General features: G+C 34.7%; 1 protein-coding gene across 5 annotated transcripts in view; it reads left to right on the plus strand.

Annotated features, from left to right (window-relative positions):
• ACVR1C (activin A receptor type 1C) overlaps positions 1–19406 on the plus strand; it is an 80699-nt gene that overhangs the window by 26936 nt on the left and 34357 nt on the right. For all 5 annotated transcript variants that reach the window (XM_044935109.1, XM_044935099.1, XM_025276357.2 and 2 more), the window contains exon 2: positions 4534–4764. In XM_044935109.1, coding sequence (XP_044791044.1) covers positions 4534–4764 — 231 coding nt within the window. The remainder of the gene's footprint in view (positions 1–4533; positions 4765–19406) is intronic.

A 19406-nucleotide genomic window follows, 5' to 3' on the forward strand; every position in this document is an offset into this window, starting at 1 on the left:
TTCTTTCTCTATTCCTTCTTGCCATTAAGAAAGGCAAATACTTTGAAATGACTACATGACAAGAAAATAAAAATTTGAAAAGAAATAAAAAGGGAAGACAGATCCCTGCCTGGTTTCCTTTGACCCTGTCTAGCTTTATTTCGCAGACAGTAGTTCTGGTTGTCCTGGCTCCTTTCTTGTTGCTATACTTTTCATATTCAGCACACTGATGAGCTTGAATTATTCTTTTGTTAACTCAGAAGACTGCAAATGATGAAAGGCAGCAGGTCAAGCTTGAGACAGTTTTCTAAATTAAAAAAATATTTTGTTTAATATCCAACTCCCAAATTAGGGACATTGAATCAACTAATTTCTGGAAAAGAAGAAAGGGCATGTATCAGAAATTTGGGTAAGGCACTGGCCAATAGACGTGTTAGCATATAGCCCCCAAATGTAGGAAATCAGTTTATTGAAAATAGTATCTAATTCAAAACAGCTAATATTTCCCCACCGAATATTATGAGTAAGAATAGCACACAAACACAAGTGATACATTTGGTTCTTTTATGTAATCTGATGGTTTTTGCATTTCCAGACACCAGGGTATGCTTGCCCTCACGTGTAAATATGGATGAACATTTATTTTCTGGTTGATTAAGAATGTTCACATCCTTTGGTTTCATGTGGGTAACAGATGTCTTGTGGGTAACAGATGTCTTGGCTTTTATAGACTAATTGGCAAAAAGGGGGAAGAAGAGGATAATTAAAAGGGTGGGAGGAGACACAAGAAAAGTGCAATCTTCCTTGTGGGGAAAAGTCTAATAGGCCTCCTTATTACGGGTAATTACCTTCTTCAACTTCATTTGCTATCCCTTTCTGTATGACTCAAGGACAGTATAATGAGAAAGTATAAAATAAATAAATGTTAAGTCTGACCTGTTGTCTGCTAACAGATTATCCTATCGTAGGATATTCTACTGCAATTGACTCAATTAACATCAATTTTTAAAAAAACAAAATATGAATGTGTCTTGTCTCTAATGGCAACCTATGTTTTAACTGGCAACACTAGAATTCTATGTTGAGTCTTGCATTTTTTATTTCCCACCAATTCACTATGTGCAAGATTAACTATGTTGTCGATTGTGTATTAGATACACATCTTAGGTTCTTTTTAGTTTGCTGTTTGTTCTCTGTCAGTGATACACAGTCAAGCTAATTGACTTGGAGTAAATGAGGACATTTAGCAATTGTTTGACGCCATTATTATCAATAAATTCTCAATTTTGTCAGTGTTTCCATTGTGCAGGATTTAAAGTCAACATGTCATTTACTATGACTTAACTGTATCACTTTGGTCTGTATTATTCTTCTGATTGGTACCTTTTACTTTAAACTGAGGGATATTTTTATAGCCTGTTAAACATTCAGTGAGTATCTACATTATTCCTTGATAAGAACTATTATGTAATCATTTCTATAAGGAGCTAATAATGCTTCCAAGAGAAAGTATTGATTAGATATACTTTAGAAACTTACACTTAAAAAACACTTAAACCAACTGAGAGGTAAGATTATTTGTACTAGATGTGAGGCACAGGATATGTGACTACCTGTCTCTCAAAAAATAGGTAGAATTTGTTTAAAAAGATTATTTGAACAATAAAGATAAAAATCTCAATTGTCCATTGTTAAGTAATTTTAATTTGTTTTTGCTGTATTAGAATTATATTTTATTCTAAAAGTAAAATATTATTTTCTTATATATAAAATATAAATGTTATAATAAGTTATATTTTATTTACCATCACTAGAAACTGGTGAGGTGGGAAGATGGTTTTTGTACTCATCTTGTTTTTAAAATAATATCAGTTTTGGTAGGATAGAAACAACATTGTTTAAGTAGTCTAATGACTGATGCATAAATTCAGTCAGTTGATCTTTTTGAGCCTCATTTCATTATCTGTAAAATGGAGAGAGTGACAACCAACTCCTCTGGTTGCACTGGGAATTACACACAATGATAAGCACACATGAGACCAGCATATGTTTAGCTGCTGGGTACCTTATGGTTGTCTTTACTCAGTGGACCCATAGCCCTAAGTTATGTGCCTTGATTTCCAGGTTATGCTTCTCTTGGAAATAAAAATTCAAGGAGATGCTGATGAGGAGTGTAATAACAAATGGCTTGAGACTATGTGTTGGGAAATTTATTCTTCCCAACTTCAAATGCTTTAAGTATGAGACTGAAGAATAACCACAGTAGGGTAGGTTTTTTAACTTTAAAAGAGCTTTCCATACTTTGTGATTGTAAATTTCCATAAGTTGTAATTTAATAGAATCGTAAAATAAATAATACTCTGTGAAACTTCAGGATTTCTGGACCTACTACCCCTCCCCTGGTTCATTTCCGATTTTCAGAGGAAGGCATTGAAACCCTGCAAGGTTAAAGACCTTCAAAGTCAATCAGCAAGGGAGTGATGGAGCTAGGACTGGAACCTTCCTCTTTTCCTGAATTCTTTATCTATGCTATCACCAGATCTTCCTGCTGTGTCATCATCTGGGATCTAGCCTGGGCCATTAAAAGAATGAGAACATTCAACTCACTCGGCAGTATGAAAGGAGATGCATTTCTTTGTAATGTTTTTCCAATGGTCTGTGTACCTAGTTCATTCAGTCATTCCTATATGAATTACAAATGTATTTTGATTGTTTCATAGAACAACTAGCTCTAACTTCTCCAGTAAAATGAGACATAGTCACTAATTACATAGTAATTAGTAGTCACTAATTGACATAGTGCTTTCTAGGTATCAGGCATTATTCTAAGGGCTTCACATAGATTAATTATTTTATTTTCCATAACAGCCCTATGAGGAGGAATCCCTTATCTTTCATATTAGGAAATGGAGGCACAGAGGAGGCAAGCAATAGCCAAATATGAAGGCCTCTGTCAAATTTGAATCAGAAGATGCTAGAGAGAGAGATTCTACTGTCAGAAGATACCTAGGTGGATGGATCTTAATTATATGAGCTCTGTTTTATGCAGAAAGAGTGACTTAAAACATTTTCAAATCATCTACATTTTATATATCTAGTTCTATTAAATCCCAGTCAGTCTACATTATAAGGTTCTACCACAGCACATAAACATCAACAAAAGATTATATTTATTTATATTGATAACCAGTGGTATAAATAGAAGAGTAACCTGTTATGCTTGGTCCAGTGCTGATAACAAAATGGTATTTTATTTCATGATTGTAAGTCCCTTAGTATGTAATAATAAAAATGGTTATAGAGACAGTATTTTACTGGTCAAGAAAAATTATCAAAAGAAGAGAGAATTTCTATTAATCAATATGTGGTTTTTCTTTCTTACACATGCAATTATATAGAAATATTATCTGTATTGCTTACATTGATATTTGAAGTTGAGTATAAAAATAGCCATTAATGTATCAAATATTTTACAGGTATAAAATCAGCTCCAATTTGAGTAATTAGCAATTTCAAGACTAATTTGAGTAAAAACGGTTGGATGGAAAAACTTTGGACATTCAGATATTGCAGGGGGGTGTTGTGATTTAACAAAACCTTCATTAAGTAATGATACAAAAGGGTTATTCAGTACTGTTCTATTTAAAAGTAATTAAATGAAATTTGAATAAGTTACTCACAACCACGGGATTGTTCATGATAGATATTTTACATCAGAACAGAAGTACTCTACTACTTTGATCTTGTGAGTTAATGTGGGGGGTGTGTGTGTGTGTGTGTGTTTATTAAGTGGGGAATGTTGTGGAAACTTGTAAAGGGAACAGATTAACAAAGTCTAATTTTTATTGATGTAGATTTATTTAATTCTACAATTGATGTGTTTTGCTCTATTGAATAGATGTATTCATTCAAAGAAACTTGCCTGAAGGTCATGGTCTATATTCAAATGACTCATTCTAAGATGTATTCTTTAGTGAAAAGGGGGATATATAATGGCTCATCAATGACAATACAATACTCTTAAAATATCATAGAATATAAATGTAAAGAGTCACACAGGTTTTTAAAGCTGTGACTATCTGCGGTTAGCTTTGTGTTTTTAGCACATTGACCTTAAAGTTTAAAGGAGAAATCGTAAATGGACAGAATACACTGGATTGTTTGGGTAGTGAGCGCCTTAAACAATGCTTGAATGCTCTACCAATGATGCTGGACTGCACTTCTGGGTTGCTGTGTTACTGTATCCTGGCGTTTCATAGGGACTACTGATTTAGGAATGAGCTGGTTGAGTTTAAAAAGGAGGGATTTACACCAAGGGTGAGAAACTTGTTTAAAAATACAGTATCAACTGAAGAGATTGCTTATAAAAATATAAGCAATAGTAAGTGATGGTTGGGCAACGCTTTTGATAAAGCACAGGACTGAGAAAGAGTAACAGCTTTAGCATGTATGTTTTATCCAGTGCTATTAAACTGTCTCTCAGTTTTCATTAAGATTGACTTTCTTTGCATGATAACTTTCGCACCTTAAAGCGTTTTGCCTTATCTTTTCCAGGTTTGAAGTGTGTTTGTCTTTTGTGTGACTCTTCAAACTTTACCTGCCAAACAGAAGGAGCATGTTGGGCTTCTGTTATGTTAACCAATGGAAAGGAGCAGGTGATCAAGTCCTGTGTCTCTCTCCCAGAATTAAATGCACAAGTCTTCTGTCATAGTTCCAACAATGTTACCAAAACGGAATGCTGCTTCACAGATTTTTGCAACAACATAACACTGCACCTTCCAACAGGTAAAAGGTTTATCTTTGTTCATTCCAAATTTCATTTTACTCTTGGGAAATTATAAGCATGATAGAAACCAAACTGTCTTATGTTTCTTTAAATAAGAAAATCTGTTTTACAGTTCTTCCTGTTTTTTTTGCTAAAATTCTCTAGAGCCTAGCTGAGGTTGATTTTTTAAAAAATTGTACAAGACTGTCGAAACACTGACAACAGCATAACAATTTTGAAGAAATCTGTCCACATGAATTGTATTTTTTGAAGTGATTAATGAACCTAGAATAAAATATAAACTTTTATGTATCCTTTTAAAGGAGAGAAATTAAAATGTATACCAAGAAAAAAGAAGAGAAAAAAGAGCAAAACTAAAAATAGTAGACTGCCAACTTTTATGGAAACAGAATCTTTTTTTCATGGGTGCCTTCTGCGTATCTTCTTTGTCTGCCCGCACTCAAGTGAGAGCACTTGTTAGTAGAAAGACAGAGTAGAATTTAACCATCTATTATTGGGTGAATATATTGCTGCCTTTCCCACAATTTCATGGAGTTTCATCCTAATTTATAAGATACAAAAATATTAATTTGGCCTTTTATCTGGAATCTGAAATTTGAGGGACTATTAAAGAGGTAAGCAATTCAAATTAAAAATGAATTTATAACATGAAAATGTCCTGATAGTAAATTTTCTTTAATATGTTAGTATCTACATAGAGATAGATATTCTTCTTCACAAATGAACATTTGAAAGTACTGTTATCCAGTCTCAGATACTCATATATCACCATATTCTACTATAGTATTTTTAACCTATTATTATTAATAATAAATTAATGGCTCCTTTTTTTTTTTTTTTTTTTTACTGGAGAACATTTACTTTATGCAAAAAACAGGTTTACTTGGTATAAATAGAAGATAACTAAGTAAATAAACAAACAAATGTACTGACTGTATTTCTGGTAACTATTTTACATTTTCTTTTTAAGAGAAGATAGTCATGTTAAAAACATACTGACATGAAATGAGACATTTTGATACATAATCAGAAAAACTAAGAGAACCAGAGAAGAAAATCTTGTGTGATTTAATGTTATTTAGTATCATATTGGTTTACCACTTCAGTAAAATCATTTCATATACCACCTTTGATACTTGTCTCATTCTTTGGGAAACATTATTCTAAAGCATTGTCCTATGTGTTATAACCTCAGAAGTCACACTTGGAATGTTTCATCCCTGAAAGCTACTAGGAGTCTTAGATTTTACACCACAATTATTCTGTCTCAGATTCCATAGACTTCCTTGGTTTGGTAGTCATTTGATACCTATTGTGATACAAGAATTTATTTTCCATATACTTTCTTCCCTGATTTTGGTAGACTAGAGACATGAAGATCCCCTATATTTGATGCTGTTCTTCCCATGACCAAGATCAAAAAAACTGAGGGGAAGGAAAGTCTCCATATTAGTCTGTGGCAATGACATCTTTAATGTGTCTTCTCGATAAAGAATTATCCATAAGAACATGTTCTGCCAGTCAGTAGGGGTAGAAGATAATACTGTGCAACAAAATGTCTAGGAGGACAAAATGTTTCACATACAGCTCGGCGAATTAAAGGTACTGAGTGCAGTCAGGATGTGAATCCTTCCCAGTTCAGCTCTAAATTCTGCCTAACTACTGAGATGCCTGTATTCTACCTTCAAGTCCAGTTGGGAACCAGCCTTTCTTATAAAAACAAACAATTTTATGAGGTATAATTTAGATATAATGAAATGCACACATCTTAAGTGTATGGTTCGATGTGTTTTGACACATACATTTATGTAACTGCCACATTTCTATTACCTCAAAATGTTCTCAGTCTCCACTTTCACCAAAACCAGGAAACTGATTTTCTAATCCCTGTAGATTATTTATTTTTCCTGGAGTTTCACATCAGAGGAGTCCTATGGAGGAGATTATTTTGCACTCGGCTTTTTTCATTCATCCTGTTTTTGAGATTTATTCATGCACCTTGTTCCCTTTTAACTGCTGGGTAATATCCCTTTGTATGTTTTGCTTTGTTCTTTTTACACACTCATCCACAATGGGGATTCAGGTTGTTTCCATTTGGAGGCTGTTGTTAACAAAGCTGCTGTGAACAACGGAGTACAAGTCTTTGGATATATGTCATCTTCTCTTGAGAAAATATCTAAGTAGAATTGAAGGGTCGTATGATAACTATATGTTTAATTTTTACATTTAATCTCCCAAATAGTTTTCAAATTGCTTGTACCATTTTGTATCCCCAATAGAAATGTCTGATAGTTCTAGTTGGTCCATATTTTCCCAGCACTTAGTATAATCAGTCTTTTTAATTGTGGACATTCCAGTGATTAGGTAGTGGTATTTCATTGTAGTTTTCATTTGCATTGCCTTAATGGTTAATCATGTTAAATTATTTTTTTTCTTGTGCATATTAGACATTTATGTTTATTTCTTTATAAAGTGTCAAATCTTTTGCATATTAAATTCATTTATCTTCTTATGGATGACTTTAAGATTCTTTATATATTCTGAATACAAGTCCTTTATCTGATAGGTGTATTATGAGGATTTTCTCACATTCTGTGGATTTTGACATTTTGTTTCCTTGAAGGTGTCTTTTGGAGAGTAGAAGATCAAAATTTGATGAAGTGCATTTTATTTTTTAAAAAAATATTAATGGTTCATTTATTTCATGTCCTAAGAAATCTTTATCTATCCAGAGGTCATAAATATTTTCTTTTATGGCTTCTTCTAGGAATTTTAACATTTCAGCTTTTACATTTAAGCCCATGTTTAGTTTAAATTTAATTTTTGTTATTTTGTGAGGTTAGGTGGAATATTTATTTTTTCCATGTGTGTTTGAAGTTTTTCCCAGTATCATTTATTGCAAAATCCATCCTTTCAATTTCTTTGACCTTTTGATTGAAAATAAAGTGACCATATGTATATGGTATAGTTCTGGCCTCCAAATGTCTATACTTATGCTGCTATGAAACACTCTTGATTATTATAGCTTTATAGTAAGTATTAAAGTCAGATAATATGACCCTTCCAACTTTGTTCCTGTTCAAGTTGATTTGCTATCCTAAGTTATTTGCGTTTCCATTTTAGAATTGCTACTTCCCTGGAAATCCAGTGGTCAAGACTACAGTCCCACTGCAGAGTGCACAGGTTTGATCCCTGGTCAGGGAACTCCAGCATACCGCTGCATGTCCAAAAAAAGAAAAAGTGGAAAAAATAAATTTTAGAATCATTTTGAGAACTTTCATAAAAATACAATGCTGAAATTTTTATTAGATTGAGTTGAGTATGGATTAGTTGGAGAAAATTGTCATGTAACAATGTTAACTTTTTTGATCCATGAACATAGTATGTTTTTCCATTTATTTAGTTTTACTTCAGTTACTCTTAGTGTCTTTAGTTATCATAAAACACATCTTATACATATTTTGCTTGGATTTTACTCTAAGTATTGCATGTTTTTAGATGCTATCATAAATGGTATTTTTGACATCTCAATTTCTAAATGTTAACTGCCAGTATATGAAAATAAAATTAATTTTATATATTGACCTTATATCCTATAAGCTTATGAGAATAACATATTCTAGTAGCTTTTAAAAAAATTCTTTGACATTTTCTACATACAGAATAATTTTGTCTGTGAGTACAGCCAATTTTACATCTTCCTTTCTGGTCTCTATGCATTATTTTATTTATTTCTTTCTTTTTTTGCACTGGCTAGGATCACCAATATGAGGATGAGTAGGAGTGGTTAAAGTAAATATCCTTGTCTTTTTCCTGGTTCTAGGAGGAATGCCCTCACTCTTTTACCATCAAGTATGAAGGTTTTTTTTTGTTGTTTGTTTGTTTTTTGGTAGACCATTGTTATCAACTGAGGAAATTTGCTTTTATTTTTAGCTTGGGGAAAGTCTTTTTAAAAATCATGAATGAATATTAATATTTTCAAGTATTTTCATGGATTTATTGAGATTATAACTGATATGATGGATTACCTTGATTAATTTTCAAAGGTTACTTATAACTGGGAAGGTATGGACGCTAGTAATTAATTTGTCTACAAAGAAATGCTTTGTGACATTTAATGATATCAAATTTCTTTTACTAAACTAAGAATTTGTTTCTTTTAGTGACATGGTATGGTAAATTGACATTCAGTTGAGCAGGTTTGCATGTGCAGTCATCTTGTATTGGATTGTTCTCTCGGTGAGGTAGCGCTGAGTGGTTATTAGCTGTTTTTGGAACAGCAGCTGTTGGAGAGGAGTTGGGAACCCTCAGACTGAGCAGTGACACAGCCAGTGCCAGTAACTCTGCTGTTTTTGTGTCATCAGTAAGTGTGGCTGATATCCCCTGCTTTGCCTAAAGAGAATTTATCAATTTCAAATGTGATCACATATATATGAAATATATAAACGTGCTCTGAAAAGCAGACAGTGTGACATGTCTACAGTACTTATTACGCTGCATCACACTCATGAGTAAAATGGTAGAAGAAAAAGGCGAGAGGTGACCAGAACAGGTTGAAGAAAACCTGGGACTTCTCTTTTCAGTTGCAGCTGGAAACCCAGTGGGTCCTTGCCTCTTGGCTCTTTCAGCCATCACCCCGGACTATGGGGTCATTTCTGGATGGCTGACTTGGTGTAGATAGAGTGCCTACTCTTGTCATGTTTCAGCTGTCTCTTTTCTGTCCTTGAGTCCTGCTTATGATGATTGAGCTCTTGCTGTATTTCTTTGTGACAAAATCCCTACCCTGAATATATCTTGTGACTGTTTTCTCCCCAGTTCCTCTTCCTGATGGTGTCCTTATAACTCAGCACCTGGAAATCCGTAGCCACAAACTCTTGCCCTCCTAAAATCCTTTTAAGTGTTTGATTCTAATTCTTCTTAGACTAGTTGCTTTCGTACAGGTTTCCATTGTGACACACAGAAACACATTTTGTATAATTTCCCCCATATGCACACATATCTGAAATAAGAATTTTATAAAATATTCATACTTGTAAAATGTGCAAGGTACTCCATGTGCCTTCATTAAGTAAAAATTCTAATCATATCCCACAAGTTGCTTACATGTTTACAGTTTAAGAAACACTGCTTAGTTGACATTTAAAATGTGGTAATTTTAAATGCAGCAGGGACATTTATTATTTTAATTTACTAGTTCAACAATCTGTTGATATTAAGAATCTCGTTACTATTTTAATTTACAATGTTTTTTTAAAATGGCCTTTTAAAACTTTACCCATTCATTTTTAATACTAAATTGGATTAGAGTCAAATTAATTTGGATCATTGTAACCAAGACTTGATTTAGATCACATAAAATTCAATCACTTGCCCTTAAAAAAGTACTTCTTTGTTTGACATTGCATGCAGGTTTAATCCTTAGGAGTTAATTCTTTTGATAGAAGTAATTTTATAGTTTGGTAGACATATAACATTAGAAAAAATTGCTTGTTTCCCTGGAGCTTATTCTGTTAGATATATTTGATGTCACTGGAATGACCTTCAAGTTCAACTATTATCACAAATATTTAGAGGGTTTTTTCTTATATAAACTTGAAAGCCAACAACCATTTCCAAAAACAGTTGTGTTTTGACTAGTGCTTCGAGTTCATGTCTCTACTAATAGCAAATATGTTATTATTTTCATTAGACAGCATACCAAATATATTTTAAAATTACAATTAAATACAGGCAATGCAAATCAATTAAGCAAGAGAAACATATTTTATGTAGTGTAACCTAATTTCTTATTACTGTTTATTTTTAGACCAGATAAAAACAACTCTTTTAAACTCCAAAAATATCTACCCTCCTTTCCAGATGCTGCTTGTCTTGCCCTGACTCCAGTGACTTTAGATTTAGTACTTCTCAGGCTTTATTGGGAGAAGGCAATGGCACCCCACTCCAGTACTCTTGCCTGGAAAATCCCATGGATGGAGGAGCCTGGTAAGGCTGCAGTCCATGGGGTCGCTGAGGGTCGTACACGACTGAGCGACTTCACTTTCACTTTCCACTTTCATGCATTGGAGAAGGCAATGGCAACCCACTCCAGTGTTCTTGCCTGGAGAATCCCATGGACAGAGAAGCCTGGTAGGCTGCAGTTCATGGGGTTGCACAGAGTCGGACACGACTGAAGCGACTTAGCAGCAGCAGCAGCAGGCTTTATTAAATTTCTTTCACAGTAACTCATGCAGATTGTCCATTCACAACTTCCTCTGAAATTAAGAGAGAATCCACTTTGGTAGGAAAAATTTAGCTTCAAAAGTAAATGATGTATTCTTTTTTTTTTTTCCTTTCTTAATTTTATTTTATTTAACTTTACAATATTGTATTGGTTTTGCCATATATCAAAATGAATCTGCCAAAGGTATACATGTGTTCCCCATCCTGAACCCTTCTCCCTCCTCCCTCCCCATACCATCCCTCTGGGTCGTCCCAGTGCACCAGCCCCAAGCATCCAGTATTGTGCATCGAACCTGGACTGGTGACTCGTTTCATATATGATATTATACATATTTCAATGCCATTCTCCCAAATCATCCCACCCTCTCCCTCTCCCACAGAGTCCAAAAGACTGTTCTATACATCAGTGTCTCTTTTGCTGTCTTGTATACAGGGTGATTGTTACCATCTTTCTAAATTCCATATATATGCGGTAGTATACTGTATTGGTGTTTTTCTTTCTGGCTTACTTCACTCTGTATAATGATGTATTCTTAACTCTTAAAGAATATTGCCATTTCAATAAAAAAAAAAAAAAAGGACTTATTTACCCAAATGTGTACTTTTTGGGTGGAGGATGGGGGAGGGAGGTTGTTTGTAGGGTGAAAAAACAAATAATAAATGAAAGAGTTCCATTTTTTTGAAAAAGTTCAAAGAGATATTTTGGGTGTGTGTCCCTGTAATGGGTTCTGTCTGTGAGCCCTCTAATAAATTTCACAGCTTCTTCACTGATTTAGTTTAAGTTGGGCCTTTTGTATCTATTCTTCAAACTTCTTAAACTCTTTTCCCTATATTTTCTAATGTTTGAGTCTCTGATCATTTTAATATCTACAGCTTCTATGAATTTGAATCTGCTGATTTCTGTTCTTGGTTGGCCACTTTCCTTGTGTGTTTTGTAATTTTTTGATTGTGAGCTCATGTTTTGAGAATCATATCTGGAGGAAACTTTTGAGGCCTATTTTAAAATATATTCCTCCAGAGGATATTTATATTAGCTTCTGTCAGGTATCTGGAGGTGCTACCAACTGAAATCTATTCAGTGTTTTGATTAGTTTCTTTTTTTTTTGCCAACATATAGCATGAATTCTGGCTCCAAGTATGCTTATACAGATGCACACTTATGGTGAGAATCTCTTGAAGAGATTTTTTTTTTTCTGCTCTACTGAAAGTGAAGATTGAGACAAACAAATAGATGAATATAGAGCCAGTGTCTCTCTGCAGAACATTTTCTACTTAGTTTTATTTTCAATGTAATACCACTCATATTTAACTGATTTATACTAGGATCTCTGACCTGACCTTTTGTAATTTCAGGAACCATGTTTTATCTTCTGATCTTGTGATATAGTCTGATAAACTAAGCACTTAACTACCAAGGACTGGCAGATGCCTCCAGGGTAAATGGCCATCCTAGTGCTCAGATATCTCTTTGGATCTGAATTTTATTTTTGGTTGCTGAGTAATTCATTTATTTCCCCACCAGGTTAATCATATAATAGAAAAACATTTTTCATTTGTGTTTTATTCAGCATTTTTGTGTATGCTGTACTAAGAAGGGCTTCTGTGGACATCTAAAGTGTAACTTGGCAGAAGTGGAAATTCCATGATGGTTTATTTTTGAAATGATGCTGGCGTAATTATCTATCCATCTGGAAGACGACAGGGCTGTACCACAGTGTCATACCATATACAAAAATAAATTACAGCTTGATTAAATATCTAATTGTGAAACATAAAACAATTTAAATGTCAGAGGAAAATTTAGGGAAAAAAGATTTTTATGACTTTACAGTATGGAAGCTGTTTTAAATAAGACAGGAAATCCAACTGTTATAAAAGGAAAAGACATAATTGACTACATGGAAACTAAAATAAAAATGAATAATAAAAGATAACATAAGTGAAACCAAAGATAAATGAAATATGGGATAGAAATATTTGTATTATATATGACTAGAGAAAAAGGTAACTATTTAAAAAATAATGAGCTTCTGTGTGTGTGTGTGTGTATCCATGTACATGGCAAGAAAAAGAGTGAAAAGAGGGAGGAAAGAGAGTGTTAAATGAAAAAAAAGGGGCAAAAAACACATTTTACAGAAATTTTATAGAAGAAAATATTCAAAGTGGTCAAGTATTGAAAAGATGATCAATTACTGAAAAAATAAATGCTGGGGAGATGCAAACTGAAGTTACATACCATTTTTTTCCACCCATTGGATTGGTAAAAGTTAAAGGAGGATGTTTTCAACTAAAAGTGTCAGATACTTAGATAATATCTTAACCAATGAGGGAGTTCACAGCCTTAACATGATAAGAAATCTGAAAATAGGTTCTTTCTTTGATTTGTTAACATACAGACTCAACAGTGTCAACAGCTTACTTTCAGTTTTCTTTTCCTGAGAGTCAGTGAACATCACCGTTGTTTACAGTATTATTATCTAACTTTCTGATACTCTTATTTGGAACGTTTTTTCCTCCTGCATATCTGCTTTTTCTAGCAAGGGAAATGTTGGGTTTTGCTACTAGCAATCTCATGATTCAGAGAAAAGTGAAAAAACATGGGTGGCTCAATTTGAGTCGTCTAATAGAAACTGCCATGTTTAGCAGAAATATCAAAGGTCTTTTTCCTTACTACCAGTTTAAAATGGATGTAAATTCATCTCCTTCTAACCCCAGGGAGGAGGCTTGGATTTATTACTAAGCAGAACAGGGGAAAAAAAAAAAAAAACAAATAAAGATAAATAACTTTAAAACAAACCCCAAACCTTATTTTTGGAAAGGTGTGGACATAGCCTCGCCATCACAGAGATTTTACACCTGAGTTTCCATTGCCCAAGTGAAACTCTCCAGAAGAAAAACTTAAAAAAAATTGACCCAGATTAATAGTGTCCCCAGTAGCCTGCCAGAAGAAAGTTCAGACTCTCTGGAGAAAAGTAATTTAATATTAGGTCTCAGAGAGAAACACACAAACACTTTTGCAAGGACATGAGAAGTACATAATGAAGAACAAGCACTCCAAGTTCACAGGGGTTCAAAATGACATGAGCATGAGCCAGCGGAGGAGAGCACAAGGTTTCATATGCTGGAGTTATCAGACAATAATTATAGAGCACCCATTCTTCTAAGTTTAAAGAAGCAAAAGGAAAATTTAAAACATTTCTTAGAGAATAGAAAATTATAAAAAAAAAATGGACTAGTAGATTTGAACAATAAAAGAAGAAAACTTTTTAAAATTAAAAATACAGTAACAAAAATTAGAAACTTAATGTATAGGTTTAACAATTGGTACAACAGCAACTGAAGAGAGAATTAGGGATCTGAAATACAGGTCAGAAGAAACTATTTTGTATGCAGTAATATTGAGAATACATAATAGAAAATATGGAAGAGAGGATGATAATTAGAGGAAAGTATAAGAAGGTTTGATATACATATATGTGATATATGTGCATTAATATACAGAGCATATATTAAATAAAAATGTTGACATTTCTATTAGGTAAAATTAACTTCAATGCAAAAAATATTACTAGAGTTAAAAAAGATCACTTTTTAATGACTAAAGTTTCAATTTATGAGGGATTCTTAATAAATTAAAATTTCTGTGTACTTAAGAATATGGTCTCAGAAAAATATTTACAGATGTATAAGGAAAATTAGAGAAGTCTATGATCTCAGAAGGGGATTTTAATATACTGTTGTCTTGATAATAGAATAAATAGATTAAAAAAAAACAGTGAGACTACATGAGGCTGAAACAACATGATTTATGAACAACCTAACTTTTAGAAAATTATAACATAAATTATAATAGTCTTATGACATATCTGTAAGGAACATTTCAAAGCCCAAGAGGTTCTACCACAAAATTCCGCTAAATTTCCAGGAATAGATAATTGTGTAATTATTACACAAACTCCTCCAAACCATGCACAAAGAGGAAACACTCCTTAACCCATTCTGTGCATAGCTTTGATATCAAAACCCAACAAAGACAGTATGAAAAAAGAAATAGCAAGTTATTCTCATCCATGAACATTACATGCAAATACCCCAGGCTTCCCTGGTGTCTCAGATGTAAAGAATCCACATGCAATGTGGGAGACCTGGGTTTGATCCTTGGGTTTGGAAGATTCCCTGGAGAATGCCATGGCAACCCACACCAATGTTCTTGCTGGAGAATCCCCATGGACAGAGGAGGCCGGCGGGCTATAGTCCATGGGGTCTCAAAGAGTGGGACAGGACTGAGTGACTAAGCAGCACAACATATGCAAATATCCCAACTTTAACCTGTAACAATGCAGGAAAAGGGATTCTGGGGAAAACAGTACAAAGACAGAGAAATGATTATTCCCCAAATCAGGATAATGATACCCTGGGGGATGGGAAAGGATCTGATCATGTGACTTACCTCTTGAGTGGGGAACAGGGAAGGGATAAGGGGGCCAGAGATGTATGGGGATTTATATGCTGTACATGTATATTATATGCACTTTTCTGTGTATTTGTTATATTTCACAACAAAAGAGCAAAACATCAAGCTTCAAAGTAACTTTTGGCAATGGGTGAATTTACAAAACTTATATATTTTCTTAACATGTGGAGTTGATATTGGAGAGCTACCAGGTTAAGGACATTATTCAGTTCTTTCCTTATAAATTTTTATGCTGTCTGTTTTGCTGCACATGTGTTCTTTTTCTAATGGAAAAAATCTAATGGCTCAAAGCTTACAAAAGCTATAAGTATTTCAAAGACATCTAGTTTCCTCCGATACCCATTTAGTAGCAGAATCTAGACTTAGATGAGTGTGTGGCTGTCTACCTAAGTGACAGTATTTTGAGCTACTCTTAATGGTAAGTGTGGCCATATGACTAAGTTCTGACAGAGTTTTGGAGAACTGAAAAGACTCATTTATAACACAACTGACACCTTATTATGTCATCTTCCATCATACTGCCTGGAGGTAAAGGGTGAAATATAGCAGCTTGCTTGTACCATGAGGACAATGACTATACCACAGGAATGGAAATGGGAGATAATAGGAGCCTGACCAAAAACTTCATGGAGCCAACTTGCTAGCATTGGACTCTTGTTGTTTAGTCTCTAAGTCATGTCTAACTCTTTTGTGACCCAAGAACTGTAGCCCGCTATGCTCCCCAGTCCATGGCATTCTCCAGGCAAGAATACTGGAGTGGGTAGCCAAGCCGTTCCCTTCTCCAGGGAATCATCCCACCCAGCAATTGAACCTGTGTCTCCTGCCTTGCAGGTGGGTTTGTTTACTGATGAGCCACCAGGGAGGCCCAAACATTGAACTACCCATCTTCAAATTTCTTTTACATGAAAGAGAAAAGGAAACTTCTGTATAGTTTCCTCTGTTGTTACTAGCTAAACCCAGTTTTAATGAATATAGAAACAGCAGAACAAGTCACCCAGAGTTCTATCTACTTATGGGTTGTATTTGACCTACAGACAGCTTTCATTTGATGTATATAGTTTCTGGGGAAAAAGTGAATTTCTTTATAATGTTAAACATTGAGTCATAAAATAAAAATATAGATACCTGGCTTATCTTGGGGCTTCCCTGATAGCTCAGTTGGTAAAGAATACACCTGCAATGCAGGAGACTCTGGTTCAATTCCTGGTTCGGAAAGATCCGCTGGAGAAGGGATAGGCTACCCACTCCAGTATTCTTGGGCTTTCCTTGTGGCTCAGCTGGTAAAGAATCTGCCTGCAATGCATGAGACCTGGGTACGATCCCTGGGTTGGGAAGATCCCCTGGAGAAAGGAAAGGTTACCCACTCCAATATTCTGGCCTAGAGAATTCCATGGACTAAAAATCAGAAGATTTGGCATCCTTGAAGTCTCCCTCTTGGTATCAGATGGCTGAAGCAGAAGTGACTGACTTCCTTATTGGGCATGAGCTTTCCTTGTTCATTCATTCACTCATTCAGTACTTATTGAGCTTATATCCTGGTAACCTTGGGCTTCCCTGGTGGCTCAGATGGTAAACAATCTGCTGGCAATGACAGAGACATTGGTTCGATCCCAGGGTTGGGAGGATTCCCTGGAAGAGGGCATGCAACCCACTCCAGTATTCTTGCCTGGAGAATCCCCATGAACAGAGGAGCCTGGAGGGCTACAGTCCATGGGGTTGCAAAGAGTTGGATGAGACTGAGCAACTTTCACTTTCAGAGTTCCTACTTTCAGTAGTTTAGTATATTTTCTATTTTAATATAGTTGAATTATTCTAATACAATTTTATGTTAGACTTTCTTTTCTTATTATTAAAACATATCTTTTCCTACGCGAAGGAGTCATATTTTGTTGCTTGTTTCTTTCATAGCTGTGTTACATTGTAATTTGTAGCAGAAATGATTTTTGGTGACTGTAGATGACATCAGAAAGATGCTCAGAGAAATAGTGGTGATGTCAAATAGCATCAAGAGCACACCAAAACTGTCATGAAAATTCATCCAGGATAAGGTCAGGAAACCTAGGCTAGAGAAGCCTGTTATTTGTAGGGTTAATTTTTATAAGACTTGCTCTTTAGTTTATGCTTGCACTAATTATCAACCTTCATATGGAAATAGACTATTCAGCAAAGCATTCAAGTTCTGAGTGTCTTTGTTCCTATTTTGCTACCAAAACATACAGTGCTTTAAAGGGTAAGTGTAATAAGAATTTCTGATTTTTCCTTTTGGTGTTCAGTACACTATTTTCATACTATTGTATTTTTGACTAATTTAAATAATTAGTTTCCATACAGAAAATATGTGCACAGCTTTAAAATGTGAGTACTTTCTTAACCTCAGTACAATTTTCACCTTCCTGTTCTCAGTTGTGTAAAGAAAAAAAGAACAATTCGTTATTTCTATAACCTAGGGTGGATGAACAATGCATATTGATTAGGAGCATGTCTAAATTAGACTTATTGAAACCAAACTGAAGGATTACATTTAAAGGAAGATAAAGTGCCGAAACATTATAATTGAATTTATCAAAAATTAATACATTTAAAGCATGTTATAATTATAAAATTTTGTGGACTCAGATACCAAGTATTATTCTTTGGGGAGTTGAAAAGTCTCCTTATTTTAATTCCTTTAAAGAAACCCATTGATGTCTCTTAACTTTTATGGTTTTCTATTTTAAACGTAAATTCATAGCTCTAGGCAGTGTGAGGTGACAGGACATGCTGAGAAATACTCATGGGACCCCTTGTGGAATTGTTCTGCCATCACATCAACAAATCCATTTGTAGCTCATTCTCTGAGGACTCACCCACACCTGACAGGTGTGCCAGACAGGCATATTTTTTCCCCATAAACTGAAGGATGCTATAATTCTTGCATTTGGAAAGCATGTGAAATGTAAGCATACAAAAAGTCAAACTTGTGCTCTACGAGATTAATATAGGAAGCATTTCTTGTCTCAAGGAACAAGTATACTGATTTTAATCATGAAATTTTGTTCATAGGGATATAATAGGAAATTGAAAGTGAAATTTATAAGCAATCCTAAATTGAGGATTTTACACTATATAAGCCATCCTCTTCTCAATTATGTAAATACTATTACCTGTTTATTGAAATACTTTGGGGGGTCATTATACAGACATTGAACTGACTGAAAATATTATTATCTCAATGTCATTCCTTTCAAGTGAACAAACTGCTCTGTGTGAATGTGTTATCTGTTTAGTTCAGTTCAGTTCAGTCGTTCAGTCATGTCCGACTCTTGGCGACCCCATGAACCGCAGCACACCAGGCCTCCCTGTCCATCACCAACTCCCGGAGTTTACCCGAACTCATGTTCATGGACTTCCCTGGTGGCTCAGACGGTAAAGCGTTTGTCTACAATGTGAGAGACCTGGGTTCGATCCCTGGGTTGGGAAGATTCCCTGGAGAAGGAAATGGCAACCCACTCCATACTCTTGCCTTGAAAATCCCACGGACGGAGGAGCTTGGTGCAGGCTACTATCCATGGGGTCGCAAAGAGTCGGGCACGACTGAGCAACTTCACTTTACTTCACTTCGTGTTCATTGAGTTGGTGATGCCATCTAACCATCTCATCCTCTGTCGTCCCCTTCTCCTCTTGCCTTCGTGTTATCTGCAGGAGTAATTATATTAGCTGGAACTTTAAGACAGAGAAGTGTAACTTTTCCTTCATCAATATTTTAAGTGCTTTCTCTGAACAATGCTCTCTGCTATGAGATTGGGTGCTGTTTCCAAGGAACTTTCATTTTTTCTTATGGAAAAGATTGACTTAAAAAAAAAAAACACTAACATATTCCTTGAGTAATTACTATCTAATTTCTTTATAGAAATGTATCATTGAAGAATGAAAGTGAAAGTAAAAGTGAAGTGTTAGCTGCTCAGT

This window comes from Bubalus bubalis, chromosome 2, assembly GCF_019923935.1.
Source record: "Bubalus bubalis isolate 160015118507 breed Murrah chromosome 2, NDDB_SH_1, whole genome shotgun sequence".
NCBI lineage: Eukaryota > Metazoa > Chordata > Mammalia > Artiodactyla > Bovidae > Bubalus > Bubalus bubalis.